The 27,988-nt window shown below is 35.6% G+C and overlaps 1 protein-coding gene across 3 annotated transcripts; it reads left to right on the top strand.

The window, feature by feature from the left end:
* On the top strand, window positions 1-27,665 carry LOC108138937 (ras-GEF domain-containing family member 1B-B). Of its 3 annotated transcripts, none has more exons than XM_017261512.2 (13): window positions 1-466; window positions 7,512-8,130; window positions 8,330-8,431; window positions 8,619-8,732; window positions 10,109-10,305; window positions 10,408-10,525; window positions 10,982-11,122; window positions 11,709-11,837; window positions 12,707-12,850; window positions 15,818-16,085; window positions 16,615-16,816; window positions 18,412-18,578; window positions 27,364-27,665. In XM_017261512.2, exons 2-13 carry the CDS (start codon window positions 7,729-7,731, stop codon window positions 27,432-27,434), a joined length of 2,055 nt encoding a protein of 684 aa, XP_017117001.1. In that variant the 5' UTR covers window positions 1-466; window positions 7,512-7,728; the 3' UTR covers window positions 27,435-27,665. The 3 variants fall into 3 exon arrangements, with proteins under 3 accessions (XP_017117001.1, XP_017117000.1, XP_017117002.1); XM_017261511.2 differs by having other exon boundaries at window positions 11,706-11,837; window positions 27,364-27,664; XM_017261513.2 differs by lacking the exon at window positions 1-466 and having other exon boundaries at window positions 8,029-8,130; window positions 8,621-8,732; window positions 11,706-11,837.
* The last annotated feature ends 323 nt before the right edge of the window (window positions 27,666-27,988 follow it).

Genomic DNA, 27,988 nt, shown 5'->3' with positions numbered 1-27,988 from the left:
TGTGCGGTTCAGGGAACGGATATAGAAAAGCGGCTTAATACTATAAGAAATCAAAGGATATTTTAAATAACAATAATATTTTTTAAATAAAAAATAAGGTGTGACACAAAAAAAAATATAAAATAACACTAATAAGTTTAACGCATAAAATAGTGTCAGTTTTTATTTTACTTAAAATATTAAATAAATAAAACACTAATGATAAAAAGATATTAAGAAAGCAAGGAATATAAAAATTATCAATCCCAAAAAGGTCCCTCCATTTTTAAAGTGGAATGTCAGTCACATCAAAAGACTGTCTGAAATTACCACACCCAACGGATTCCTATTCAACGCGATATGAAACAACCGTAGCAGCTATTTCTTAACAAAAAATCAATAAATATGAATTTAAATTGCTGAAAGTGGTCTTTGGTGGGCATAAATAAGTTATATCGCATATGGTTCCAGGCGACTGAGTGCCCCAGTAAGTATGCAACATTCGATTAACTTGTAATTTCAGCCTCGCACACTCGCATAAATGGGCAAACATTTCACTTGCTTAAAATTCATGCGATAAAAAAAGCAAAAATTGGCAAACGCAGCACTACCCACAACGAAAACTTATGGATAATTTATGCGTTCCTGTAACCGTTACCGTTAACCGGTAATGTCGATAATGTCGGGTGCCTCATTGCGTTCGATATACCGACATATACATATAGAATGTGCTGTTGCCATATCCCCAACAGTTTGTTTTCCGTTTTCGGCCTTGTTTAAGCGCCTTTATTAACCCGTTTGCGTATGGCATTGCAGTTGGCTTAAACTGTTCATTTCCGCACTCGTACATCGACTGCCATTTACTTATGCCCGTTAAACAATAATGCATTTTCGATTAATGGATCGAGCGGAACTGTCGAGTAAATCCTCGAGTTCAACTATAATCGAGTAATGGAGAATCATTAATTGGTGAAATATCTGGCATACTTCCGAGCATATACATCCTATAATTAAGTTTGGATAGGTTGCGAGCATTTTTATTGGAACAACATCTTGAGACCCTCGCGTAATCATATATTTTAATACAACAATAAATGTTTTTTGTAATCAAAATTCAAATAAACATAGTAGGGATTACGTTAAAGCTTAATAGACGAACATTTTGTTGTAAATTATTACATTTCAAATCCTGATCATGTTTCGAAACGAAGATTCCGACTATAGCCAAACAATTTAATTAATTTAATTTAATTACCTAAATTAAAATTGAATCGTGTCATACTATGATGTTCAAATTAAACCCATATTGTTAATGAAACTTATATTTGTATAAAAACGAATTAATCTTTGTTCATCCAAATTATATCCCTAGCCACATCTGTTGGACTAACTTTTTCCCCACTTTTTAACCAGTTAGAAATGCATTTGCATAAACACATCCCAAAAAAAAATACCCAAGGCAAACCCAACGGAAAACCCCATCGACAATTTGTCAATTGTCTTGGCAGTGCAGTTGCCAACATTTTGCCGAAAAAGATTGATGATGATGCCGAAAAACTTTCAGACTTTGAGCCGATTTTCTTGACTTTTTTCGTTGGCTTTACAGCTGCCATAAAAATGTGAAGAGCAGATAAAAATCAGAAAAAAGCGAGAATAATTTGCATGGCTTAGGTTTACTGCGGTTGCCGGTTCAGTGCGGTGATTGTAATAAATTGTCTGATAAAACAATTCAAAAGTCATTAAATACGGTTAGTCGTCGCTGGCATTGCATACATTTTGGCCATCGCAACTGGGATCTGGCCTTTCTCACAATTTAGGTCGCTGACCTAAATGCATTTTTTTTATGGTCGAACATCGAAAGTCAAAGTAATTTAATTTCGGTTTTCCTCTTGCGCCACTTTTATGACACACAGAGTAATGTCGTTGACAGTTTTCCTGCCGCCTTTTTATTTCATTTTTTCGTTAAGAGTTTTTTTTTTTTACTTTTAAGCTGTTCCAGCCAGGCAAAAAAATTGTCAGTCGGGCGGAAAAATGTGGGGAAGGAAAAATCAAGTGAAAAGTATTTTTTAACTTTGCCTTCTGTGAAACCTTACAAATGGCGCTAAGTTAACAAGCCCAAAGACAATGTCAATGTAATTTGAAAGAAACTTTTATAATACACGTTTGAGTCTGCAGACAAAAGCGTGAAAAATGCTAATTAAATCTATTGTAAATACCGACTGTCCTTCAAGCACCAGGGAAAATCTACTCAAAGCAAGAAAATGTGCAGAAAGTTGTACTCAATTTAAATAGTTAAAAGCTGCAGAGCCAATTTAATCAAGAGGAAAACGAGTCTGTAAATACAAGTTGTGAATTTCTCGGTTATCCAAAGGTTTGTATAAGAAACTTGTTTCTTTTAAACTTGTTTAATTAATTTATTTTAATTTATTTCATATATACAAAATATATTTTTATCTCTTCACAAAAACAAATCCCTCACCGATATGTATTGTAGTTCAATAATTTTAATCTTATAATTCTGTAAGCTCATCAAAAAAAAAAACTGTTTTGCGCACTTTATCATTTAAACCAAGCATTAAATTATTTATTTTTATTTTCTGTAAATTGCTAGGTTACACGAAAGCGTGAGTTGTTTATATTCATTTATTAAATTGAAAAAAATTCGTAAACAACTGAAATACAAATATTTAAATTCTTTACAAATAATCGTTTGTCACTCGTCAAGTACCAAATAACAAAGTGTGGTTAAATCTTTTCAGTCCAACTATTTTATAATCCTATTAAAATCAATTTTCACGACTCAATGCTCAAATATTCTCTAATAAAAAACTATAGTCGCAAATCAAATGTTATAAGTAAATATATAAATGACTACTAAAGTATTTAATGGAAAATTCCCATTTGCCCAAAGCAATAAAGTGATAAATATTAAAAATCAATGGCTTTTTTGTCAATACCATTTGTCAATGTAAAAAGTTTTCGCATGAAAAAAAGAAGCATAATTGATTTTAAATCCCGGGCAGTAAAACAAATAAAAAGCAAACTCAGTAAAGCAAAACGGGCAAAGTGAAAGTAAACAAAACTACAATCCGCACAAATGAAACGTTAATGGAAATTGAGAAAAATGTATAATCTATTTAAAATCGAGAAAGGAACTAGTTAAGAATTTTCCACAGCGTTTTAATTAAATAATCAGCCAACACAAAGTAAGTAACCAAATAAAAAAACGAAAAGGAATATGGTCTTAAATATATCAGATAATATATACGAAATCTTCTTCCTTTGATAACTTAAATTGAAAATGGAAAATAGAAAAAAATAAAAAACAAATCCTGAATATAAAACAAGAAAAACTATAATAACAAGAAGGGCTTAATAATTTAAGCAAAAGGAATCTTTAATCAAAGAGAAAATAAGTTTACCAAAATGAAGCTCTAAAAATGCAAAATCGTAGGAAATTCTCGTTCCTCTATTTTACACAATTCTGCGGTTGTCTTTCTTGGCTGAAAGTGCTTAGCCAAAACAACGCAAATTTGTTGCCAGTTTCTTGTTAGCTGATTGTTGTTGTTTGTTTGCACTGCCACTGCTGCTTGTTGACAACGGCGACAACGACAACGACATCAGTTTATTTTTATCAGTTTTATGCTAATAGATTTGAGGACACTTGCAGCAGCTGCTCCTTGGGGTAAAACGAAAACGACAAGGACGAGGGCCAAAACCGAGACTTATTTGGAGTGCGGCCAAAGTTGAGATTGGCGTAAAAATATGCAAAACATTCGAGCTGCTGATATTCAATGATATTTAACAAGCAAACTTCCGTTTAAAATAAAACGCAAAAGGAAAATTTGCCTTGACTGCAGAGCACACTTCAACCGCAACCAATTTATTTCTCAACAAAAACACCAGGCTGCCATCAACAACTGCATTTCGCTCTAATTATATTATTAATAATTAAGCTTGTCCAGAGGCCAAGTGCAAGTGAAACCAACAAGTATTCTTGTGGTAATGCTGAAATACACACAGCAGACAAATTGTGGTTAAAACCATTGATAATTAGTCTTTGGTAAATTCTATCATGGCTGCGGTGGAGTGGAAATTCGTGGTTATATTGACTTCAATTATCCTCGCAGAAGCCTATTTAGGACCTTTTAACAGAATTTATTTAACTATCTAATAATATTTAATAATATTTAAATCATAGATTTCAAGTCATAGACTGACTATATAAAACCTGTTAAAAAAAAACTTTTGTACGAATGATATATGGCGGTTGTTAGGAAAAAATTCCTCTCAAACCCTACTTAATATTCATTTCGCAGGACCCAAGTTATTTGCAATCAATATACGACCTTCTTGGAACAACCTTATTGTGCTCAATATAATTGATTGATTTTTTTTGGCGTATAAATTTTGCTTTATTTTTGTGCTCTTGAGCGGAAAAGTGTAGACAAGGGCGTTCGGTAATGGGCATCGAAACGAAATAAAATGTGTCAGTCATATTGATATTTTTTCGTTATTCTCTCAATCTGTGTCTACGGCCCCCAATCCAAATCGATTGCTGTTGCCGGGTTACTTGGCCCTTAAAAGAAGAGGATATTAAAATTGAAAATATTTCATTTGCCAACCTTCTGCATAGATGCGAGCCTGCAGTCTGAAGACATGATTGGAATTATAATAAGCTTCTGTCCGGACCAACAAAAAATGGCATTAAGATTTATTCCATTCCACTCTTTGTCTACAGTATATCCTTGGCGATGGGCGGTTCGGACCGACAAAACTTGTAGTTGAGTGTGTACAAGTTTTGTGCCGATTGTACATACATCACAAGTTTTGTATGTGTTCCGCCTTTGTTACGCTCACTTGAGCATGGTAATATTTTGCTGCCTCAAAATGTGGGCAACGCCAAATGTAAATATTCACAAATGTGCTGCAAAAAAATAGTGGTTGGCCTATGAAATTAGGATGGGAAAATAACTTTATAAGCTACATATCTTAAACTAACCAATAAGTGTCCAAGAAGCTGTAAAAAAAAGATTTTCTGTTTGGTAAAATAATTAACATATTACTATATCTATTTTCGGGTCGCAGCAATATATATAATCGATTTCCTTTAAACTATTTTAGATTACATGTTTTTAAGCTTGAAATGTTACTATTATTTTGAGAACAGTTGTATGCAAATAAGACCGCATATCTGTGTGTGCTCGAATATTTTTGTCCAATATATGTAAGCATTTTCTTTTGACACATTCGTCTTTTCACATCTCCTTTACAATTGTAATTTTACAACTATTGACTGGATTATGGAGCTTTGTGAATTTGTCTCTTTACATTACAAAACATAAAAATAAGAGCAGTTCATCTGCGATTGTTGAACAGCTGACTGCAGCATCTGTTTGCTTAGAAAACTACAAAATATTCTTTTATGGAATTATCCTTTGATCCATTTACCAAAAAAACATGTGCAATTTGTTAAGCTGCAAAGTTGACTGATTCAATGTTGTATGGCAGAAAATTTATTTATAGACTGTCCAGAGATACACTTTATTTGAATAGCCTAAGCCTGTAAAGCCTTTTTGTTGTCAAAATTGAAATGCAGATTGTACACATAAATGATTTATTATGCATGACTTGCGTAACGAACAAATCACACCGAACAAAAAAAAGAACTTATATACAAACACATATGGACAGAAGCGTGTGGCCTTAATTGGCAATTTTCCGAGTGGTGCCACATTTGTGGCAAGGGATGTCAGATTAAATGAATGTGGAGTGGATGAAATGATCATTCGATTTCGGGTTCTTGGATTGGCGTCAATACCATAGATTTTTCCCGGAAAATCTAAGGGTAGCTGTTGAATTTTTCGGCTGACAAAAGTAGGCCCCAATAACTGAGTGAGCATTAACTTAATATAAATTGGATTTCATCGCTCATTTCCATATTCAGTTGGTCAGGTGCCAAGAATCACTTCCTTTATTTGGAATTCCTTTTGGCCCACACGCACATCGTCTTCCGATTCATGTGTCTGCATATTTAATATGATATGTAGATTTCATCCTTATACGTTTTCGGCCATAGCATCGTTATCTTTTGTGCGTGGTTAATCTCCATTAAAACCAACCGTCTCCGTGTTTTTCATCTTCGAATGCCCTGAAACCATCGCGAACGTGTTGCGAAATGGAGCAACGATTTTTTCTTGAGACCGCCTGTTGATATTTAATACATATTTTTAATGGGTTTCCCTCTTTAAAGGTTTTTAGTCGTGTTTCTTGATGGATTTATTTTCTCTATCTTTGTTGCACACCAGTGTAAATGAATTTAAATTATAAACTTTACACATGTAATTTTCGTTGAAAGTACTGTATTTAAGAAAAGCTATTTAAAACTTAATAGGATTATTCTATAATATAACAAATCTGTTTCTTTTATATTAACAAATAAAAATGGTTTGGATTTTAACATTGTGTTAAAAATAATATAAATTTCCACGTGGGAAGAGCTGTTAAATAAAAAATTACAAAACTTATAAAATGTACCAAAATATCGCAAAAAATGATAATTACAACCAGGAAGTGAACCCAAATCAGCAAACCCTTAGTTCCACTTGAACGGATGCAAACAAACCAGTCCCCGCCCCAAGTTTGCCCCCCACTCAAGCCAAAATGTTTATTCATTGATAACCTTGAACCAATCCATACATCAGTTGTGATTTTTTTTTGTGCGTTGGCCCTTAACGCATCTGCAGTGATTTAATGACTGCCATCGACCAGGGTGATGGCCAATCTCCTGCCCCCAACGGTTACGCCCTTATTTATGAGGCGCACATGTCTATGGACTGATGAGTTGCAAGTGGCCCCAAAGGGATAATAACCCTAACCATAACCTAACACACACACACACGCGAAACGACCGACACGCAGTGATTTAAGCCCTGGTACTGCCCCGACCACGCGGCGTATGAGTAATGTGCTACGATTGACCGCAACGTTGACTTGTTGACGCCGCGCGAGCCAGTGAGCCATAAAACGTCGCACTTTTTCACAGATTTGATTTTTGATTTGCCCTCTGCGTGGGCAAATCCCAAAGCCGCCTTTTCAGAGTGTAGAAATTGGAAAACCGAGGCAAAAACAAAATGAAATTGAAGCTGATCCGGCTAGAGGGAATTGGTTCTTGCTCGAAAGTCCTACGGTCAGTGGAACTCATGCACTTAAAAGTCATAAATTAAACTTATAACCTTTTTCTAAAGAATATAATAAACAAATAAGAAAACTTTTTTTTAGGCTTAAACAATTTAAGAAGTTGCAAAACCTTGATGGAATACATTTGTATACTGTCTAACTGTAAGCTACTTTTTATGAAAGATGTTTACTTTCAAAGGGTTACTTAATTAAATAATCTGTTATAACGACTTACGGGAACATAAACATTTTTGTTATCTTCAAATAATAGTCTAATAATAATGTTTCCAATATATCTCTTCTGTTCGTCGCTGAAATTTTGTTAACAAACTCTGTGTTTTTTTCCCGTGCAGGTCACTTCTAATCCTTCTCGTAATTGACATTTGATTGGACGTGCCTGGCCATGAGGACGGCCAACTTGCCACCTGTCCGCTGCGTGCCCATGCATTAAATAGGCAGGGAATCGAGCAGGAAGTCCAGCCACCACCCAAAACCCACCCAGCCCCCCGAAAAAACCCAAACAGCCCCACACACATGACCGCGTCACGAGCGGCGAAACGAACGTGACACATGGCGATGTACTTTTATGCCAGTAAGATATCAGCCATCGCCTGCGGAATGCGTTGCAAGCAGACCGTGCTGCAAAAGTCGCGGGGTCAGCGCGATCGGGACAAATGTCGCCAGCACCACCATCAGCACCACCGGCGCCACCATCGTCGGCGGTGCCACATTAGCAGTGGCAGCAGCTCCGACAGCGAGTCTGCGGATGACTGCTGTCCGGAGTTGGGCGAATCGGGAGTGGATTCGCAGGGAGCGGGAATACAGGGACCTCCAGGCAGCATTTTCGCGCTCGATCCGGGACATCTGACAGCGGAGATGGCCCTTCTGAGCGGCAACATTCGCTACCGGCGACGACACAGCGCCGAGCAGCTGAGTGCCTACGATCTGGAAATGGGGTTTCAACAAGTCGAGGTGAGTGGTTAATCATTTCATTCCAGTTTTATATATAATAGCAATAGATACAGATGCTCACAAGACGTTGGTTTTAGGAGCGATGCCAAAAAGAAAAGAGCAACACGATTTTACACCTTTTTTCAAAATGCAAATAGGAAATAAACCAATAAACTCTCAATATTTAATTAATATTGGCTTTGTTTGTCTGTTTTCGCAGCTTGGCAACACAAAATCAGTTGGACAGAACCAGGACGATTTGGTTCAGTATGATGTGCCCAAAAATCCGCACAAACGCAGCCAATGTGATATTAATTTTGAGGTAAGCTATGCGGTAATTAAGGGTAACTGTTTGTCAATTAAATAATAATTTCCACTGGGCTGTCACCAGCCAGCATTTAATTAGATAAGTAAATTGGTTTGATTTTAGTTTACGTTGTTGAACAACTATTTTTTAATTAAACCATTAGATGACTGTTTTCATATAAATTATGTTTATATTTTTACAGAGTTCGGTTTTGGGGTTCGGTGGCATTATGTACATAAACGGTAGAATAGTTTCTGGACCATTGGACTCCCTTGTCGAAGCTCTCTTGCCCAAGAATGTCTTGGACTTAGATAAGGTAAGCCTACTATTAAATATAAATGTTATTTATAAATTTAGTAAAATTTAAAAATGTAAAAAAAGAAAAGGACTATGTTTTGTTTGTCTATATTTTTATTAATATCTGTAACTCTTCTGTAAATGTGTGTAAAATGAATTTTAGTATCGAATGAGGGTAAATAGTGAACATAAGGCAAATGTCGAATGCATAATAAATAATGTATAAAATATCTGTACCACTTCATTACGTTATTATTCAATATTCCATTTTAAATTGCTTTTGCATAAATAAATGACTGGATTTAAAAATTTTGAATGGAAAATAGATAAAGCAAGAAGGTTTGGAATTATTAAAATGTCTTGTTGGTTTTCCTTTCAAAATTCAAATTTTAAAATGGGTAAATAAAATACCAAAAATTTAGAAGTTTAATTTAATTCGAAGGTAGAACTCAAATAGTTTCCATGCCTAAGAAATACCGGCTCGCTCCATTATCGTATCGTACAGGCCAAATTAAATACAAACCAGTTCTTACTTAGTCACAGACACTTAAAGACTTGAACCCTAGCCAAGTTGCATTTGCTGGCACGAGCTACAAACCACTAACCAGAAGTCAACCGACAGCCCGGCGAGACCCTTGGCCAGGATCAAGGACCCCAGGCCCAAGGGGCAACCAAAACTAGGGACCGAACGCCAGCAAACAAGGACATTCCTCTGTGTACGGGCGCCCATTCAGAGGCCACAAGCAGCAAGTGCAAAAATAATTAATTCGTTGCAAACAAATCCAGAGATTAGCGCTAATTTGATGGGGCTGATGTGCGATGCCCTGGGCCAAGGAAAAGTTGGGAAAGACCAACAAACACAACAAAAAACACTATTAATTGGTGGTATCCTCCATCTGAGGAGGATAAACCACTGGGGGAAATACAATTTCGAATAGTTTTGGCAATTCTTGATTCAACAAACCAATTTTAATTAAATGCAGGACAAGAAATAAAATCATTTCTTTATAACTTCACACAATAAATAAGAAATATTAGATAATAATTGTACAAGCTCTTCGAGTGCTAATTTTCATTAAACAAAAAATACAAGAAAAAAAAGCAAACCGAAAAAAAGTAAAACAAATAAAAACCCAAAAAAAATGTAGGTTTTTAAGTATTGATTATAATCACTTTAAATAAGATTTAATTTGCAACACTTGCGCACCCTTGAATTGATTATGTACTTCATTATAGTTAATAAAAACACAATTAATACTTGGCAAATGTTATAATGATGTTGCTTTCAAGTTTTCTGAGTGTCATTTGCCAAGGATTATAGCATTTTATTATGAAGTTTGATAGCCCTTAAGCTCGCCACTAATCTAGTTTTATTTCTGTTTCCTTCCGATGCAGGAATTTGTATTCTCGTTTTTACTATCCTGCCGCTTGTTCCTGCGACCCCATGAATTGCTGGGCAGACTGCTGGACTCGGTACCTGAAAGCGAATGCCTGGAGTCCTTGGTCGCCCTGCTGACCGAGTGGACAACGAAGTTCCCCTACGACTATCGGGATGAGCGGATGATGAGCCATGTCAAACATATCGTTGCCAGGTGAGGAGAAAGTGCTTTCTGCCGTCTAGCCCAAATCGCAACCAATTAACCCCTCTCCTCCCCTCTCCACTTCACTCCACTCCACTCTGGTTCCCGGCACAGATATTCCAATTCGCATTTGGAAGCCGCTGTCTCCCAAACACTGAGTGCCTTACTAAAACGACTGACTGATTTAGAGAGACATGAGGCGGACCTACGAGCCTGCCAGACCAACGAAAAGGTGAGTATATAGCTTCAGTACCTGGATCAGTGCTGTCGACTTGGGCATACAACTGGAAAAATAGCTAGAAGGCATTTAAATAAGCTTAAAAATTTCTAGGGTTTACAAAAGTCTAAGTTTTATTGCCGCTTAAAACCAATTAATTATCGTTAACAAAAAAAACTATATAATTTTATCCTGAATTTCCAGATTATATACTTTTCAATATGATACAATCTATAAAATCTTATAAGCCACAAGTTATTCAATGAGCAAATGATTTATAAATTTAAAAAATAGATGTATACATATATAAAGATTTTTGCTGATAATGTACTTGAAAAAGTTCAGGAATTTATAAACAAAATAGTTAAGTTGGCAACACTGACCGAGCTAAAAACAATCCTCCTAATCTCCGGCAATTTTCTTGTTTTCCTCGTTTTCCCATTATGCCATGATTTGGGCTTTTCCCTGTAGTCTGCAGTAGATACTCCACTCAACTGTCCAACGGCCACGCAGTACGCACAAATCGTTTGTCGGCTGGAAAAGAAACTGGCCAAGCACATTGGCGGCGAAGAGTTCCTTCAGTGCAGCAGCATGATTCTGCTCGATAAACAGGTAAGCACTGAGAGAAATCATATTTATAAACTCCTTTAATACAATTAAAAGCTTATCAGAAAAGAATATGACTCTTAGATCAATTAAGACAAGTTTTTAAAACATTTAGAGAATATCCTTAATTTATTTGTAATTTATTTTTAATAATTGTTTTAATACTTCTTTAAAACTATATCCTTTAACGTCTGAAAAAATAAGAATTTTTAAAGAACAAAAGTGCAACACCATCGTTTTGCTCCAATGAACACTCTAAGAAAAATTGAATTATATTCTTCAAGTTAAATGCTCGCTCGATGGCAAATGTTTCCCTCTGCATAAGTCAACACTCGCCATAAGAACAATCTGCAGTTTTGCATAAATTACACACAGCACTCTCTCGCACAAACAATCGCACACTGGCACACGCACACACTCGTCGGGATTTACAAGGACATGCAATTAAAATGACGACAAGCAGCTTCATTAACAATGCCCCCGTCGTTCCATTGCCCACCATCCACCATTCACTCATTTCAACAACAGTCCTGTATTCTGTTTTCTGTATTCTGTATTCTGTGCCGCCTCCTCTTTTTTTTTAATGCAGAAGAAATGGGACCAACCATCCACGTCGGGCGCACCGCCAGGAGCCCAGGATCCGAAGAAGACGTGCAACCTGGAAACCTATCTGGATTGGTCGGCACGTCTCCGTCTGTTTGTCTGCAATGAAATACTGCAGGTGAGTGGACGAGCTCATAACCATTTGGGGGTCAGCACGAATGCGAGTACTCCACTTCCAAGTCCAATACCACTTCACTCCAACCGAGCCGTTCTGAAGTTAAACGTAGCGCATGAGTCCTTAGACCCAGTGGATTGAATTAAAATTCCCATGCATGTTGAATATGCAGGGAGGGCACGTCCAGCGAAGTCCTGGCCTAAACAGCTGCTGTTAAAATAATAGAACCAATATTTTAATGTAACCAATATTTTCAGGATTGTGGTTATAAAAACCAGCAATGATTTTCATAAAAAATATTTCTTTTTTTTTTATCATTATAACAAGTTATAAAATGTTGTTTGTCAGAATTAAAAAAATATATTCTTAGAATTACCACTCTACTACAAAAGCTGAAATTTAAAATTTGATTTGTAGGTCAAGATTTCAAAGAAAGAATTTTTGAACTAATATATTTCTTAGCAGAACAATTTCGCTATTGGGTGTATTATTTCCAAAACTATAATTTGTTTAATATAAGAAGTTTCAAACTACTAACATTTTCAGACGTATTCTTAAAGTCAGCCTTTGTTATTGATAGCAACTAAATCTCTGCCTTAAATTACATCGTTTCTACTATTGTGGCCCTAGCTGTATGAAGGGTGCATGCTGGCAAGATGGCTTATAATTTATGCCGTTCGTAACTGTCTCATTGACAGTTTGCCAGTTGGCCATGTAAGCGACTCGTTAAAACTTTGGCCAAGTCACGTGGGTCCAGGCATGTCCGACGACCCTCCCCTCCTGCCCTTCATCGTCTAACTAACTTCCGTAATCAAATAAATCTTTCATTTTCCCCGTACCCGCTGTAACATCATTGTTTTCTGCGCTTTCAGAGCGGTGGAATCGAGGAACGGAGCCGAACGGTGGAACTCTGGAGTGGTGTGGCCCAATACTGCCTACTCGTGGGCAACTATAATAGTGCCACGGCCATTCTGGAGTCCCTGGAATCCCCGGCGATTGCCAGGCTTAAAATTACGGTGAGTCAACTATCAAATACTATGCCAAATAATTCAGATTTAATTTATGCAAAGCTGTAATAAATGACGACCAAAAAAAACACTGCTGATATATGGTTTTATGTAACACAACCAAAAAATCTAATTTATATTGGTTTTATTTATCGCAAACAAAAACTAATTTAATGACAAATTGATTACCGCGGGATATAGTTTGTTGGCTGTAATTAACTTTCCTATGGCGTTTTAATTTCAAAGGTATCAATTTAAGTTCAAACTAATTAGGATTAAATTTATATATTTAATATCCAGCAAACACCACTCTTTAATGGAGAAATCAATCTCTATAAAAATTAAGATATACCAACCTTATAAAATGGTTCAAATCACGCACATTCTTAAACTTACTTAAGTCGAAAGCAAAACTAAATTTTCCTCAATTTCAAATTAAAATAGAACTTGGAACGTGCTCCTACATAAATTTGGAAAATGAATGCTTGAATTTGAACAGACAACAGTTTTATAGGCAAATTACGTGGCAAGGCAGTGAAATTGGGTTTTGGTTCATAATTCCCACGGCAAATTGCGCAGTGAAACTTTAATTGGAGTTACACAACGACGACATCCGCATAATATAATTCGAGGCAGAGACACTAAACCAAATAGAATATCATTTGGCCCTGACATCAATTTGATGACATTTCCACTTGGCGTAGAGAAAACATTTCGACTAGGAAATTTCCAGAAACTCGGAGATGTGAAACTAAAGCTGAGCTAAAGCTATATTAAGCGCAAGTACCAGTATACTCATTTGCTCAAAGAAAACAAGGAAACGGGCAAGGATAATAAAATTCTTCCTTTTGCCATATGAGTGTGCGAGTGGATGCTTATATATGCACTGCAATTGCATGTTGTTAAAAGTTAGAAAGCAGGGCCTTGAGGCCACTTACAGGCATGGACTGAAAGAAATGTTTTGATCGAATGAAATAAAACTTTTTATTAAACATAATTTATTTAAGTTTTAAAGGAAAGCATTATTTTTTTTTAGTTTAGTCAATTTTGAATATTAGCGACAATTTGTAGGCAAAACAGACATTAATTTGAATGTTAAAGCAGGAATTGAAAGTCCATGTACCCCCTTTATCTTCAGCTTAAGATTTAACATTGCATCTAGCCAAAAGAGCATTTTTCTTAAAGAAAATATGGATGTCTCTCTTGTTACACTCTATCCCATTCTTTTTTCTTACTATTTGTGTGTGTAAACTTGAAGAAAATCCTTTCGCCTCGAGGTTTGGACCCAATGCCTAGGATATTTGTTCGTGTCAGCAGATATTTATGCAGCCTAATGCATTTTGGCAAAAAGGAGCTTAAAAGATTTAGAGTCATGTTCGGATTTGGTCCGTCGGTTTTAAGTTAAATATTGAAAGAAGTAATGGAGAAGCTCTGGCCAATGATATTTGTTCAGCCTGTAACTAAATTCTATCTAATTTTTGTGATATTTTCATAACGGATTTTATTTAAATTTGTTTTGTATTTTTACATTTCTGTTATCGCATTTGGAATTTTACTGTTTAACAAAAACGAAACTTTATAATAATTATTTTATGCCACGTTGTCATAACAACAAAAGTTTTTCCACCGACAAAAAGGTTTTCCTCTTGCTGCCAAAAAAAATGGAATTGAGGGGGAGAACAGAGAAAGAGATGACCACGCCCAAGCAACCACATTTTCGCTGCAGTTGGCCCAATTTCATCAAGTTTATATATTTACTCACTTATTTGGCACGACGCCCGCACCTTCGCCTTTAGTCCTGTTTCCTTTCACCTACACCCTTAATACACCGCAGCAGGTTGCCGTGCATTCAGCAGCAAATGCAGCTAGTTTTCATTAAAAAACTTTTTAATTAGTTAATGGATTCCACATTTCTGCTTCCCTTTATTGCTGCCGCAATTTAACACTAGGCTTAGCTTTCTTTTTGCCCGCTCATAATACAAAAATCAAGTTAAAAGTTACTTAACGCTACTTTTTGGTACTTTAAATGCCTTCAGCTTATATTTTATTCATTTTGAAAGTTTTTTTCCCTCTTTCCTCTTTCCATTAGGATTTTGTGCAAAGTAATAAATGTATATATATTTTTTAAAAAAGTTACGATTATCTGAAAAACGTAAATTGTCTAGTGCCTTATTATTTTATGTTATAAAAAGTAAGATTTTAATTATTAGTTCGTTAGTTAGTTATCTTCGTTATGCTGAATTTTTCTCGCTATAAATTTGGTGGACAATGGGTGCGGAAAAGTGTGCAACGAAAAATGCAAAAATAGCAATCCTCTTGCCAAATAAAAAATGAAAAGGGAATTGCATAAATTTACAGAACTATGCAAAATTCGAGCAGCAAAAAGTGGGCGTGTCGTATGCATTGTGTTTCGAGAGATATACAGAAATATATTTCTATAGCTGCTCCTGAAATGTTTATGAGTGCGCATTGGATGATGGCAATAAATGTGCCCGACTGCAACCACAAGAAAGTTCCAACTTTAAATCATTTACCAACAAGAGGTGTAAAAAAATGCGCTATAAATGTGTTTCCTAACTAGCTTTACGTTTGCATTCAACACAAAAAATAATATTTTTCATTGAAAATCGCAATAAATTCCTGACACCCTGCTTAAGACGTTGTCCCTTTTTCAGTGTAATGCTTGTTAAAATCCCCCTTAAGCATTTCCTTGATGCTCCGCGAAATCCTAATTAATATGTTATCAGGCGAAAGCCAAATGCCGCCCATAAAATTCGATCTAAAGCTTTCCGGGGCAAATTACAAACATAAAACTCACACAGACCCACAGAACAAACAAAACCATAAACTTTTACAGCCCGAAAAAGAGAAACAAAAAAAAAATCGAAAACAGAACCCAACGCTGGCGGGAATGAGCCGCGTATCAAGATTGCCACTACAAATGATGCTCATTTATGGATTTCGATTTGATTACAGTGGAGTAAATTGCAAGTGACGTGTCAACAATTGGACTGCATGCAGCGCCATGCCGAGGGCCATGGACATTTATGGCAAAAGCAGGCCATCGTCTTAAATGAGCAGCAAGAGGGTCTCAAGACTGATAAGCCGCCAAAGGAGCAGGCGGGGCAGGGAGCAGAAGGTCCTGGAGGCGGAACTTCCACACCATCAACGGCCATTGCAACCGCTCACTTGGATGAGAGGCCACCGACAAGTGGGCGAGTGGCGGGCACAACAGGCACTTCCGGTAAGAGTGCAATTGGGCACAGAGGAAAAAATCATTGAATTTTACAGATATCAAATAAATTATTTTGTTTACTAAACTGAGGTTGAGAATTCAAAGCAAATTAATAAGTTCTAATTTACATAATATTATCAAACCTTACTGAAACATAAATTAATACTATGGCAAATATACCAAATCCTTCAAATGAACAAATATTAATAAATATTTAAATAATAGTGTTTCTATTTGATATTTTTTTGTATTTTTCTTAACAAATTTTTTGACATTTAATTGTCTCAGTTTTTTACTCATTTCTTTATTTATTTTGATGTTTATGTGATTTCAATTCTTAAAAAATTGTAATCTGGAACTTGAGTTGGCCAACACGTTTTTCATTGTAGAATCTGTATTCCTTATTTTTATATAATTTTTATATAACAATACTTAGCCATCGATATTTATTATTTAAATAAATATCAAAACGCTATGTCGATTGATATAAAAGGAACTTAAGTCTATTAAAAGTTGATAATATTTTCTTTCTGTATAGCAACAGCTGCAACAATGGAAACAGCTCCGGTGCCTGCGGCTGGCAGCAATAATGTGGAGGATGCAGCAGCAGCATCAGCACCAACGGCGGCAACAACCACACCGTTAGCAACAACGGGCAAGCCAAATGATTGGGTTGTTATTCCAGTGTTTGCGGATATTGTTAAACTGGCATTGGGCGAGCGTGAGAACTGTTTGCAGCGGTAAGTTCAATTTGCCTGTCCTGATTGATGCGGCACAATCCCCGTGGCGAGAGTCAAATCCAATGAAATTATATATTTGCTAGGCCAAGGGGTCATATGATTAATTTATGGCCCATTCGCATTCGCCGACAGTCGCATTTTCACTCGACTCTTGTTTCATTTATCTCCCGAATGTGTTTACCCTCTCATTTATATTTATTTACACTTTAAATTTAATTAACCACAGAGTGGCAAAACAAATGATGTTGTTCCCAACGACAAGGCGGATAATCATTTTCACGGAAATTCATAAAAAATAGCATAAATAGCATTTTTTCGTTTGCATTAATTTGTTTTTATGGCACGAGATGAAGAGTAAAATCGGTGGAATTTAATATTTTTTCCCCTTACTAAGGCTTTTATTTTAAATTGACGTTATCAAGTGATGGAACAATCATACAAACATTTTAATGGGATTTCATGTAAAGAACTATTTGTATGGTTAATCGTTCTTAATAATAAAATCGAGTTTTTGTATGCGTTCTCTCAGTTAAACCCTTTTTAGCCTTTAATTAAATTTTAAGCGTTATTGCAATAAAAGAAAATAATTAATACAAATAAGGCTAAACAAGAATGATCAAATATGAATTATTGTTTTCAAAATTTACATAATCAGTTTGAGAGCTTAACAATGTCAATATTTTATTTACACCTTTTTCAAATAAAGCCTAATGGCGTTTTCTTTTATTTATTCATTCCGATTATTTTCCACTGTTGCAAATTTTTAATAAATGCATCATTTAGAATCCCAAACCATACATTGTCCAAATCTAAACCTCTCTTTCTTTCTGTTGGCCCAAATCCCCACCATAATATGCATTGCTCCCTTTGGACCAAACGATACCGAGTTGAAACAAACAATAAAGTAAGCACCACCGACCACTGGTGGCCACAATTGACCTCATTAGACTCACAAATGCGTATACATGCCGTCGGTGCAATTTATTCTCTGAAATATAATCAGAACGCAGTACTGGCTATAGAGAAATGCGAAATAAATCCACATTCATTCAACAAATTTCAATGTCGCATCGAGTTTCGTTATGAAATGAAGCGTGTAAGCGTGAATCGACTTTTCAATGCACTAATTAAACGAACCGTTTCGGTATTAATTGCATAGCTGCCTCTTATTACACCGGAAATTTTTTAGATTATATAAAGTGACGAATATTCGAGAGAATCTTAACTCATTGAAATATTCTAAAAACTATTATTGTTAAAAAAATTATAGTTGATCTTAAGCTTTATCATTATTATCGAATCAATTTATTTTGCAATAAAAGGAAAAACTCAAAGTGTTATTGGAAATTTTTAGAAAGAGCCATAACTAAGCGATACACTTTTTTAAATACAACTTTTTAGATATATTTTTCACTGTGTAACCCCTTGCATTTAGCTTATTTTGCTTTGCTTTTCCGCATAGGATTTTCCATTTTTCATTTTGCATGGCAAACACAAACCATGACTTTTTATCAGCCAGCAAAACACACTTTCCCCACTATCCACTCGCACTTATGCTCTCCGCTTTTCCAACGGTTTTCCCTCTCTTTTTGCAGCTTAGCAAATGGCCACATCAATATGGCTGCCTTCGATCGAATGGCGGCCATTGTTGGGGCATTTACCAAACACATGCAGGCGATGAAGGCGGCCCAGGCGCCATCTAGCGGGGAGTACGAGCACTTCTGCCGGCACATGCAGCTAACTTCAAAACTTGGCGAGGCGGGTAAGTAATATTCTCCATAGTCCAAAACTTTCCTCCACCCCCTCAAAAGGGTACTTGATATTTTTTTTGGCTCGCACTCCACGTATTTTATCGCCTCTTTGCACATTTTTCACTGGCATAGAATTTGATACCCTTAGAAAAAAGGTAACTTTAATAAAATACGTGGAGGTACTTAAAGAGATTGAAGATAGTTTTTTTTTTTGGTTTTACCTAAATTATACTAATAAAGAGCAGTATTTAAAAATATTTTAAAAGCATATATTTACTCGGAAAAATATTTCTATTCGTTAACCAAATTAAATTAATTAATTAATTAATTAATTAATTGCAACGACATTAAATATATTGGGCGTGATAAATGTTATTGAGAACTTCAATAGGATTTTCCTATTATTAAACGCATACTCAAAGCTTCGACTTTTTACTATCTACCATCGTCTTCTTTTGTTTGTTTGCTTCTCATCGTTGTATGTAAACTTTAATAGCAGCGCGAAAAACAGTCTGCGACTTTAGTGGGACACGGAAAAGATTTTCCATGAACTATATATATACAGACGCGAACTAGTTAAATTGTTTGAAAAGCCTGTGGGGAAAATTAAATGAATTCGCGGCTGCTGGCACAGAACAATTTGAGAGTCGTTCCACTTAACGTTTATTAAAATACAAACAGGGGAAATATGGAAACAAGATTATGATCATAAAAACTGGAACCGCAAATTTTGTGGTTATGGCTATTTGGTTATTCCGCGTGCTTGCGATTGGATTAAAATGAATACAATATTGGATTATCCTCTCTTGTTGTTTATAGAGGACTTAATGTTCTTGCTGAGCATTCAATTAATATATCACACTTCATATTTCCACTTCTTTATTATCAACCCCATGATTTAACAGATTTTCCGCTAATTAATTCAAATTAATAACCGCAATAAAACCACAGACAGACACTTTACGACCACAAAATGTTCATGAACTTGGATAAAACTTAGCGATGGACCAGTAATGTCGCTCTTTTCTCCTTCCACTTTTTAAGCTGGTACTATAGAAACCCCAGCGAACCCTTGTTTTTATAACAATTCATTTCCGGGCTGTTGCTTCTCAGCCTTTGTTTTTATTAGCGTTGATGAAAAATTAGAGGAGAAGGCTTAGAGCGAGATTTAGTGGAGAATATTGTTTGTTGTTTATGCTAAATTAAATTGCGTTTCCCTCTTATAAACATTGTGAATAAAACCTCATACGAAAACAAGATGAACAAATTATACAACAATTTTAAAATTAAGGTTTTTTAATATATCAAAAGGTTGTACATAAGAAAAAAAAATTATTAATAAAAAGTCTTAACAATAAAAAAACTAATCATTTAATTACTATTCGTAGAATTTCTTACAAAAAAGTATTGAAAACCCTCAAGAAAAACTTCAATTAATCCGCACATCCTGAACCTTGTCAGCTCAGTAAATATAAACTGTGAAACTTCCCATGTCCTCAAGCCCCGACAGGACAACAAAGCTATAAAACAGCTCGCACCAGGAGGCAACAAAACAACGTTGCAACAAGGTGCACCACGTGTTTTCAAAGAGCGTACAAAGTTTTTCTCGAGCGTTCTCCTTTTCTTTTTCTTGTTTTTTGTGTAAATCCTTCTTGGAGCTGTCAGCAATGCCCGGCAAGTTGATATATTTTTCACGGAATGTGCACATGACAAAAAACCTGAAAAACTATACGGGACGGAGGGGAGGGCATGTTGCATGAAAGCCGGCAAAGACATCAAACAGCAGCAAGAAAGTGCACAAATGAAAAACGACAAACAGGAATGAACAAACGTCTTTTTTCAAGCCATTGAGCAAAATCGAATTTTCAAAGCCTTTTTATTGAATTTAATTTTTTAGAGACATATCTGGTATATAGTTGGTGCACATGCTTTCATATTAATGCACAAGAAATAAGGAAACATTATTATTGACATATAATATACTAGACTTTTTTTATATTTTTAAAAACAATGTGCCTAAAAATAGACAACTAATATTAAGTAACAAGACAAAAATATGTTTTTAAATAATGGTTTTGTACATTGTAAAAAAGAACTTTTAGAAAATTAAGACAATCTTAAGTATTATTATTAGCTCAACAATTTAATTGAGCTACAGTACTAAGCGCATAAGTAAATATTTTTCGCATACATCATCTGTAGATTATTTCTTAGCTAAGTTTTTGGAACACATAGCTATAAACGCAGTCGCTAACACAAACTCAGAACACACATATAGGATCCACGAACTCATTATAAACCCCGGCAGAGGAAGGCAACTTTTGAAGGCTTTGCCACTGGCGAAAACAGCACAAATACCAACAAAAGCGTAGAAAAGCGAAGTTGTCTTTGGGTGTTGCGGCAAAACGCATCTTGACAGAAGCGGAAGTTAAAGGCAAGAAAAAAAAACGACGTAGAATGAAAACTTATGGTGAAGAGAATTTTTTGTGTTTGGAAAATCAACAGCCTGAGCCTCGAGCTGGAAAACTTTATCGGGGAACGTTTCATGTCATGCATAACGGGGAGCTAAATGAGTTCTGCTGGGAAAACTCAAAGCCAAGGCTGGCTGGCTAACCAAGAAAACTCTATTTACACGTATGCAGTAAACTTTTTGAGGTGAACAATTTTGTGGGAAAAATGTTCTTTTTTGTTATAAGGTATCTAGAAATTTTTGATTTATTTTGTACATTTTTCGGAATCAAGCCGAGGAGCTCTTTAAAAACATGAAAATGTTATTAATTTATTCAGGGGCGAGTTGGCAGTAAGTAAGATTTTTTGGATGGAATTTTAAATCATTTAGGAAGAGGGCTAAAGTAATTTTTTTTTGTTTCAAGGTTTTCTATAAATTGTTAGTTTTTACTAGAGTAAAAGAAAGCCTTGGAAAAACGGATTAGAATCATTTTGCATTCCTTTTGTTTACAGCATTAGGACTTAGCCAAGTTCCGGTCGAAAGTTGGACTTGTTATTGTGGCTATATATTTGTTTTCGATGCTGCATCGATGTCAAACTTGTTTTGCAGGCTGTCCAAATGGCTTTCCACTGCTTTTTTCCTCGACTTGGTTCCATTATTTTGCAGTTGCTTGTTTAGCCAAGTCATGCGAACATCTTCTAAATCAGTTTCCTTTCTAAAAACTCAAACGAAAAACTGTCCACCAAGTCGAAAAGTTGGGCTAAACTTTAAGCCGACGTCAGCAACGTAAATGCAAACGAAGTCTTAGTTGGAAAAAAAAAACTATTGGAGTCTAAAAGTTATCTCCAAGTTTGATGCACTTTCGGAAACTGCATAAATAAATGTTGGTCTTTTATATCACTTGGCGACAAGCTGAAGGCATTTTCAGTTGGTAAAACTATTCCGATTCAGATAAAACTGATTATTTGTGCCATACAAAAGCTTCTGTTAATGAAATGTGTTTTGCCAGTGTGGTTACTCATGAGGTTTTCACACTGTGACATAATCATGTTTATAAGCAGCGGGACGAAAACGGAAAGGAGCGGAAGTGTAGCCAGAAAAGCGCCACCTGCTGGCAGCCTTGCGGTTAAGGACTCTTGGAAAATAAGGAGATAAAGGAAAATATATATGTTTGTGCAGAGAAAAACCTTTTGTGTGATGTCCAAACGCAGGAGGGGAGAAAATACTTTAATAAACCATCTGCCAAATTACATCACTTTAATCAACTCCTGTCCCAACTCTATCTCGTTGGCTTTATAATCGTTCGTTGTTTTCTCTTTTCACATCCTTTCTTTATTATCCTTTGGCCTCGTCGGACCACTTGTATAGCATTTTGAGTTTATTTAAGCCATTCGTGTTTTCATTCCTCCCTGCGACTAAACAAGTACTTATTCTCGGCTTTTATGCCCTTAATCTTTAGAGGTGCATTCTTGAAAGTTTTTACCTGACATTAAAAAAGCGAACAGCAAGTGCAGCCCGGCGAATTATATACACTTTGCTCCTTCTCTTGGCTTTCCACTCACTTCTGCTGGGAAATATGTTGGCCATACCAGGAATTTTTTAATAACAACCCCTTAATGTGGAGGTAATTGTCTGTTGGCTGGTTTACTCCGTTACGACCTCAGGGGGAATGTATGTCGGATTAAAGCCGGCTAAAATGTCGGTGGAATGCATCTGGTAAATTTTTAACGCACGGATTTATGAGTTTAAAAATAGGGTTAATGGCTAAAAAAAATATTTGTGGGTGGACTTAACAACTTAATTTCGTGAAACAATTTTAAACATTTACAAGCAACAATGTGAAATTAATCGTTGTCGTTAAGTTTTTAGATAAATATTTTCCTTTACCTTCTTCTATTACTTCTGTTTAAATATAATTCATTTCACATATTAGGATTCCAAATAGAATTGCATTACTATTTAAAAGAATATCCTAAAAATTCCAGCAAACAATTTAGCATACGCTGGAATGCTTTTAAAATCGCATCAAAGGATCACAAAAGCATTTAATTGTGTTCCCCCTTCGCTCCGCACTTCTGTGGCCCCATTTTTATTTTATTTTATTTTATTTATTTAGCTTTGTAAATCTAACTACACACACTCACTGGGCTATAAAGACATGAGCATTGTTATGTCAGGCAGCCACTTCACCATGTGATACGGCATCTGGTAAAAGGAGGATGGAGTCAAAAGGACAAACGTTGCACCGAAAAAGAAACGATGCCACTCTCTTGAATGTCTGGCAGGTCCTTTGACTGTCTTCCGCTCACATCCTGATTTTCCCAAGCAGGGGCCGAGATATGCCTGTTTGATGCGGCACGACACGTCTGCATGGAAAATGGAAAATGGAAAACTAGGACTGGGAAAAGCATCTCACAAATGCCAAAACACAATGTGCAGAAATTGCATTTAGATGTGCAAAGAAAATGGCAAAGAATAATATTTTCTTGTTTGGAGAATGCGAAATCGAAAATGTTTGCCTTTCCCAGTTCCTTCTATAACAATAATCCAACACAATGAGTGTCAAAAGTCTTAACCTCAAAATTTTCATTCGTGCTAAATTAATTGTTAATCACCATCAACAAAGCCAACCACATAATCAGGCCAACAAGTCCGAGGAATTTCCCACAAGCATCTCGAATTCTAGGCAAACACCACAAGCATTCTCAGGATTGGAATTTAAATTTCACTAATATATACATATATCTATTTGCATGGTGTTTCTCGTGCATGTGTTATTTCAATTGTGCTCATTAGGCTCTGGATATGGTAATTAGGACCTAGCCAATGATTGGAGCCCAAGCCAAAAGGCATGAACTATTCATTAAGCTGAAAGGCTGGCCAATGCACAATTATCCCTGGTTCAATGGCAGTGCAAAGTCGTTCACTAATTCTCATCATCATCATCATCATCAGCATCATCATCTGGCGAGCTCTGGTCTATTCTGTACATTGTTTGCCCGATAACTTAAACTATAAATTGAATTATAAATTGCAGGCCATGTTCAAATGGTTCTGTTGCTAAGTTCAGTTATCTGCTCTCAAGACAAATGCGATTTCCACGAAGGGTTAATTGGGAATTAAATGCTATACATCTAACAATGCATGTTAAATTTAATTAGTCATTACTTACTCTTTGCTAAGTACTAAAATAAATGTTTGTTAAATGAAAATAAACATGTATGCTACATCTTTAATGTTTTGACCAGCTGGTATGGCTTTTATTATTATTAGCTTAAAAGACAAGACAAAATATACATTTTAGTAAAATTAATTTAAGTGTCTTTTTTCATTACAAACTTAATAAGGAAGCTATTTCTATACTATTTTTTATCATTTTAATTGAGTATAAACATAACAAAAATTATATAATACAGAATGATTTCTATACTGCAAAAAATATATTTTTTAGAATATTTTATTTATTTGTTAAATAAAGTTTAAATAAGTGTTTCCCGTTTTGTAAACTACTATTCCAGTTGTAAAATAAATTAGAATACAATCTACTTATTACTTTCCACTGAGCAGTAAAAATGCACAGATTTATATTGTTTCAGTCACTGTCAGCAGGAACTTGACAGGTCGGCCGACAGTTCGGACATTCCAGATAAATACATATAGATAGTAGGAAACTGCAGCTAGTAACTATCCCCCTTTTCGCCCACCGGAAAGTCACATCCTACATCCTACATCCTACACCCTAAGCCCACAGACAGCAGCACGTTATTGGCATTCAGTTGTGGGCAGATTTCATTTTCTTTCTTGCATCACTCGAATGACAGAGTTTCCCAGGAGCCAGGTACCAGGTAGCTTGGGTGTGGAAAAATTACCGTAGACTGTCCTCGTTATCTATCACCTGTCCGGTCTGTCATTCCTTGGCCCTCATTGCTCGACCGGAGTCAAAACAATTTTACAGTAGTTACGGCTGTCGGCTATTGTTTGGTTTCTGAGCCGGACCAAAGTAATTGATGCCTCACTGGGTCTGGAAATATTTCACCGGCAACAAGGAGATGCCCATTTTTTAGTGTCTTCAAGGAGGATCTATTATTTTTGGACAGATGCGTGACATGAAGCATTTTCTGTGCTTTTGTTCAGGTGACAGATGAAAGTAAAGTTGAATTAATAAGATATGAGAAACTCTGTTCCATTTCTTTATCGTTTTTACTTTTTGTTTTTATATATATTGAGACTCAGGATTTAATATTTGTTTTGTTTTTGTTATAAAAACTATGTAAATATTGTAATATATAAATTTAATTGAACTGCTAAGAAAATAAATAACAATCAACATAAATTCTACTGAAAGCTTTTTAAACTATTCTTTCTGTATGTGAAAACCTAATCTCCTTAAATGATTTTTTCGATGTTATTTTTATTCTTTAAGAACATGTTTGAGCTTAGCTTGAGTGCTTCGCACCTTACATTTACCAATGGGCAGCAAAAAAGCGGTAGATTTTTGCATTGCAAATATAGGCTTAAAATTGTGAAACAGCATACACATTGCAATCAGCTTGAGTTTGCGCTCGGAGATAAGCCACTCTCTCATACTTTTTTCGATTTTGCAACTAACTAATGCCTGCCAGCCGCTCGTTAGACATTGTGTGGGTGGAAAAATACACCATATTTTGGCTCTTTTAAGTAACCGAACTACACCAAAACCCAACCAAACTGAACCGAGCCGCCTCAAAAATCTTCAGTTGGCCCACCAAGGAGGGAAATATTTACACGCCACACACGACTCCATTAAAACTAAACAAGGGCGTGGAAAGAAAGGACTCTGTATCCGGTCCTCAGTCCTGGTACAACAAAAAAAAATTTAAAAAGTGGGTCCATGGTTTTCGCCATGTTCCATAACCAACGGCAACATTTCTTCATGCGATGGGCGGTGGACTCAACTTGGAAAATTCTCATTCTCCACTCCGTTCCGTGCGAATGTTTTGTAATTTTTTGTGCTCAAGCATACGGAGTATGTGAACACCAATCCCATAAACACACAAACTGGGGATAGAGTTTGGAAGGGGGATTTTCGTAGGACCAAGATGGAGCCGGCCAGGCCATGCCACATTTTGCGGCAAGTCAAGCGCACATATGTTGGCCAAAAGCGCTGACCAAACGAGGCTGCTACCAAACATTGTAAAATTTTAATGGCGCTCATGGTGTGAATTGGACACCACCTCCTACTCCCCTAACACATATGTGTAGAAAAATTCGCCTTTTTTTCTGACAACATTATTAAATTTCCTACTATTAAAATGCAAGTGGACCGACGCAAAAAAAAAAAGGGGGTTACCACACTTGTCAGCACTTGACCAGAAGTTAACCCATCCTGAAATGAATTCCGGTTCAAGCTGTTCTAGTTAAACTGTTTTTTAGCCCAGTCCTCTTAGGACACTCCAAAAATTCATATGAAATTCAGAGGAATGAACTTAAATTTCTTATGTTTTTTTTTATTGAAAAGAAAACGTTTGTGTATCCAGAAAATTCATTAATTGTCTTTTATTATCTGCTTAAAGTATATTATTTTTCAAATATGAAAGTCCAAAAAGGAAAGCTTTTTTGGTAATGAAACCATCTAAAAACTTGCATAAATTAAAGTGGTAATTTAACATCTCCATGACTGCTCAAATTAATTTGTTTTGCACATTTGTGAGCATAGAATTTAAATATTGTTTCTTTCTGGGTTCATAAATTTTAACTGAATGCTCAAAGTTTGGTTTACCACTTCGTGTTCGTGCTAAAAATAAGTAAACCAAAAAAGAAACGACGAGCCCTCAAGGCCTGGCATTGAACACGTGTCGGTCGAAAGCACTGGTCAACTGAAAATAAGAATTGAAAAACCTTATAGTCGAAACGAAATGCCCTTTAAAAATTTCTTTTGTTTTATTTTATGGCAAATACTAGCAGCAGCAAATTATAATAATCAAGATAAAAAAAATGTGAGGTATGTTATTTTATTTCCCACAAATTCAGGATACCTCATATTTTGTTTTAGGTCTTAGTCTCAACTAGCTTTTTATAGAAATCATAGCACTCTTGGGAAGAGCAGAAATCAAACATTTAAACACGCATCACTGAGATTTTTTCGGACAATTTGGATTGTGTTTGTGTAAATGTATTTGGGGCATGTCCTTGAGTCCTGTCCACGCTTCAGTGTCGTTTTCAATCAAGTGGGCAAAGCAACTTAAATAACAGTTTTGTTATTTTTCCTGATTTTCAGTCGGCCTGCTGCTGTGGACAAACAGCAATTGTTTTTTCTTATTTTTACCAAATACTTTGATAACTAACTTAAGTTGTTTGTGTCTTTGCAGAACTTATGATGGCTTCATTTGACTGCGAGGAACCAAACAATGCTGAGAAGCTGATGTACGATTTAAACTAGTCGAGTACTTTAGGATAAATATTGGCTTAACTAAACATTACCGACTAAGAATGCATTTAATGTTAACTGAAACCGAAACTGTAAATACATGTTAGGTCAAGCACTTAGAGACATAAGGTGTTAAACGATAAGTAGCTAACAATAATCAAATTAGCTGTAAACACTATTTAAAATAAATGACGTGTAAAGTAATTGAATAAAAATATTATAATATTTGGCATACAAAGCTTTAAAAGTTGTTTTTATTTGGGTAAGTATAAAAAATTCTTTCCATTTAGCCAGGAATGAGTTTTGTGTTTAGTTTGCCAAATAACTTTTGTAAAAATCGATAAAAATAAAACAACTGCTAAACTTTTAAGACAATTTTGAAGGTTAAGCCGCAGGTAAATATTGACGGCCAGCCAAAGTTAACAACATCTGTGCTAAGATATTGGATAATTTTGGACATTGGTAAACATTGTCAGCTGCATTAACTGAAATAAAATCAATAAAGCACATCTCAATCAATAGGTCACTGAATTCAATTTCATTTTCTTATTTCGAATTACTGTTCA

This window comes from Drosophila elegans, unplaced genomic scaffold, assembly GCF_018152505.1.
Source record: "Drosophila elegans isolate 14027-0461.03 unplaced genomic scaffold, ASM1815250v1 contig_814, whole genome shotgun sequence".
NCBI lineage: Eukaryota > Metazoa > Arthropoda > Insecta > Diptera > Drosophilidae > Drosophila > Drosophila elegans.
Note: the sequence above shows the minus strand (reverse complement) of the source record. Positions and strands in the feature narration are given on the sequence as shown.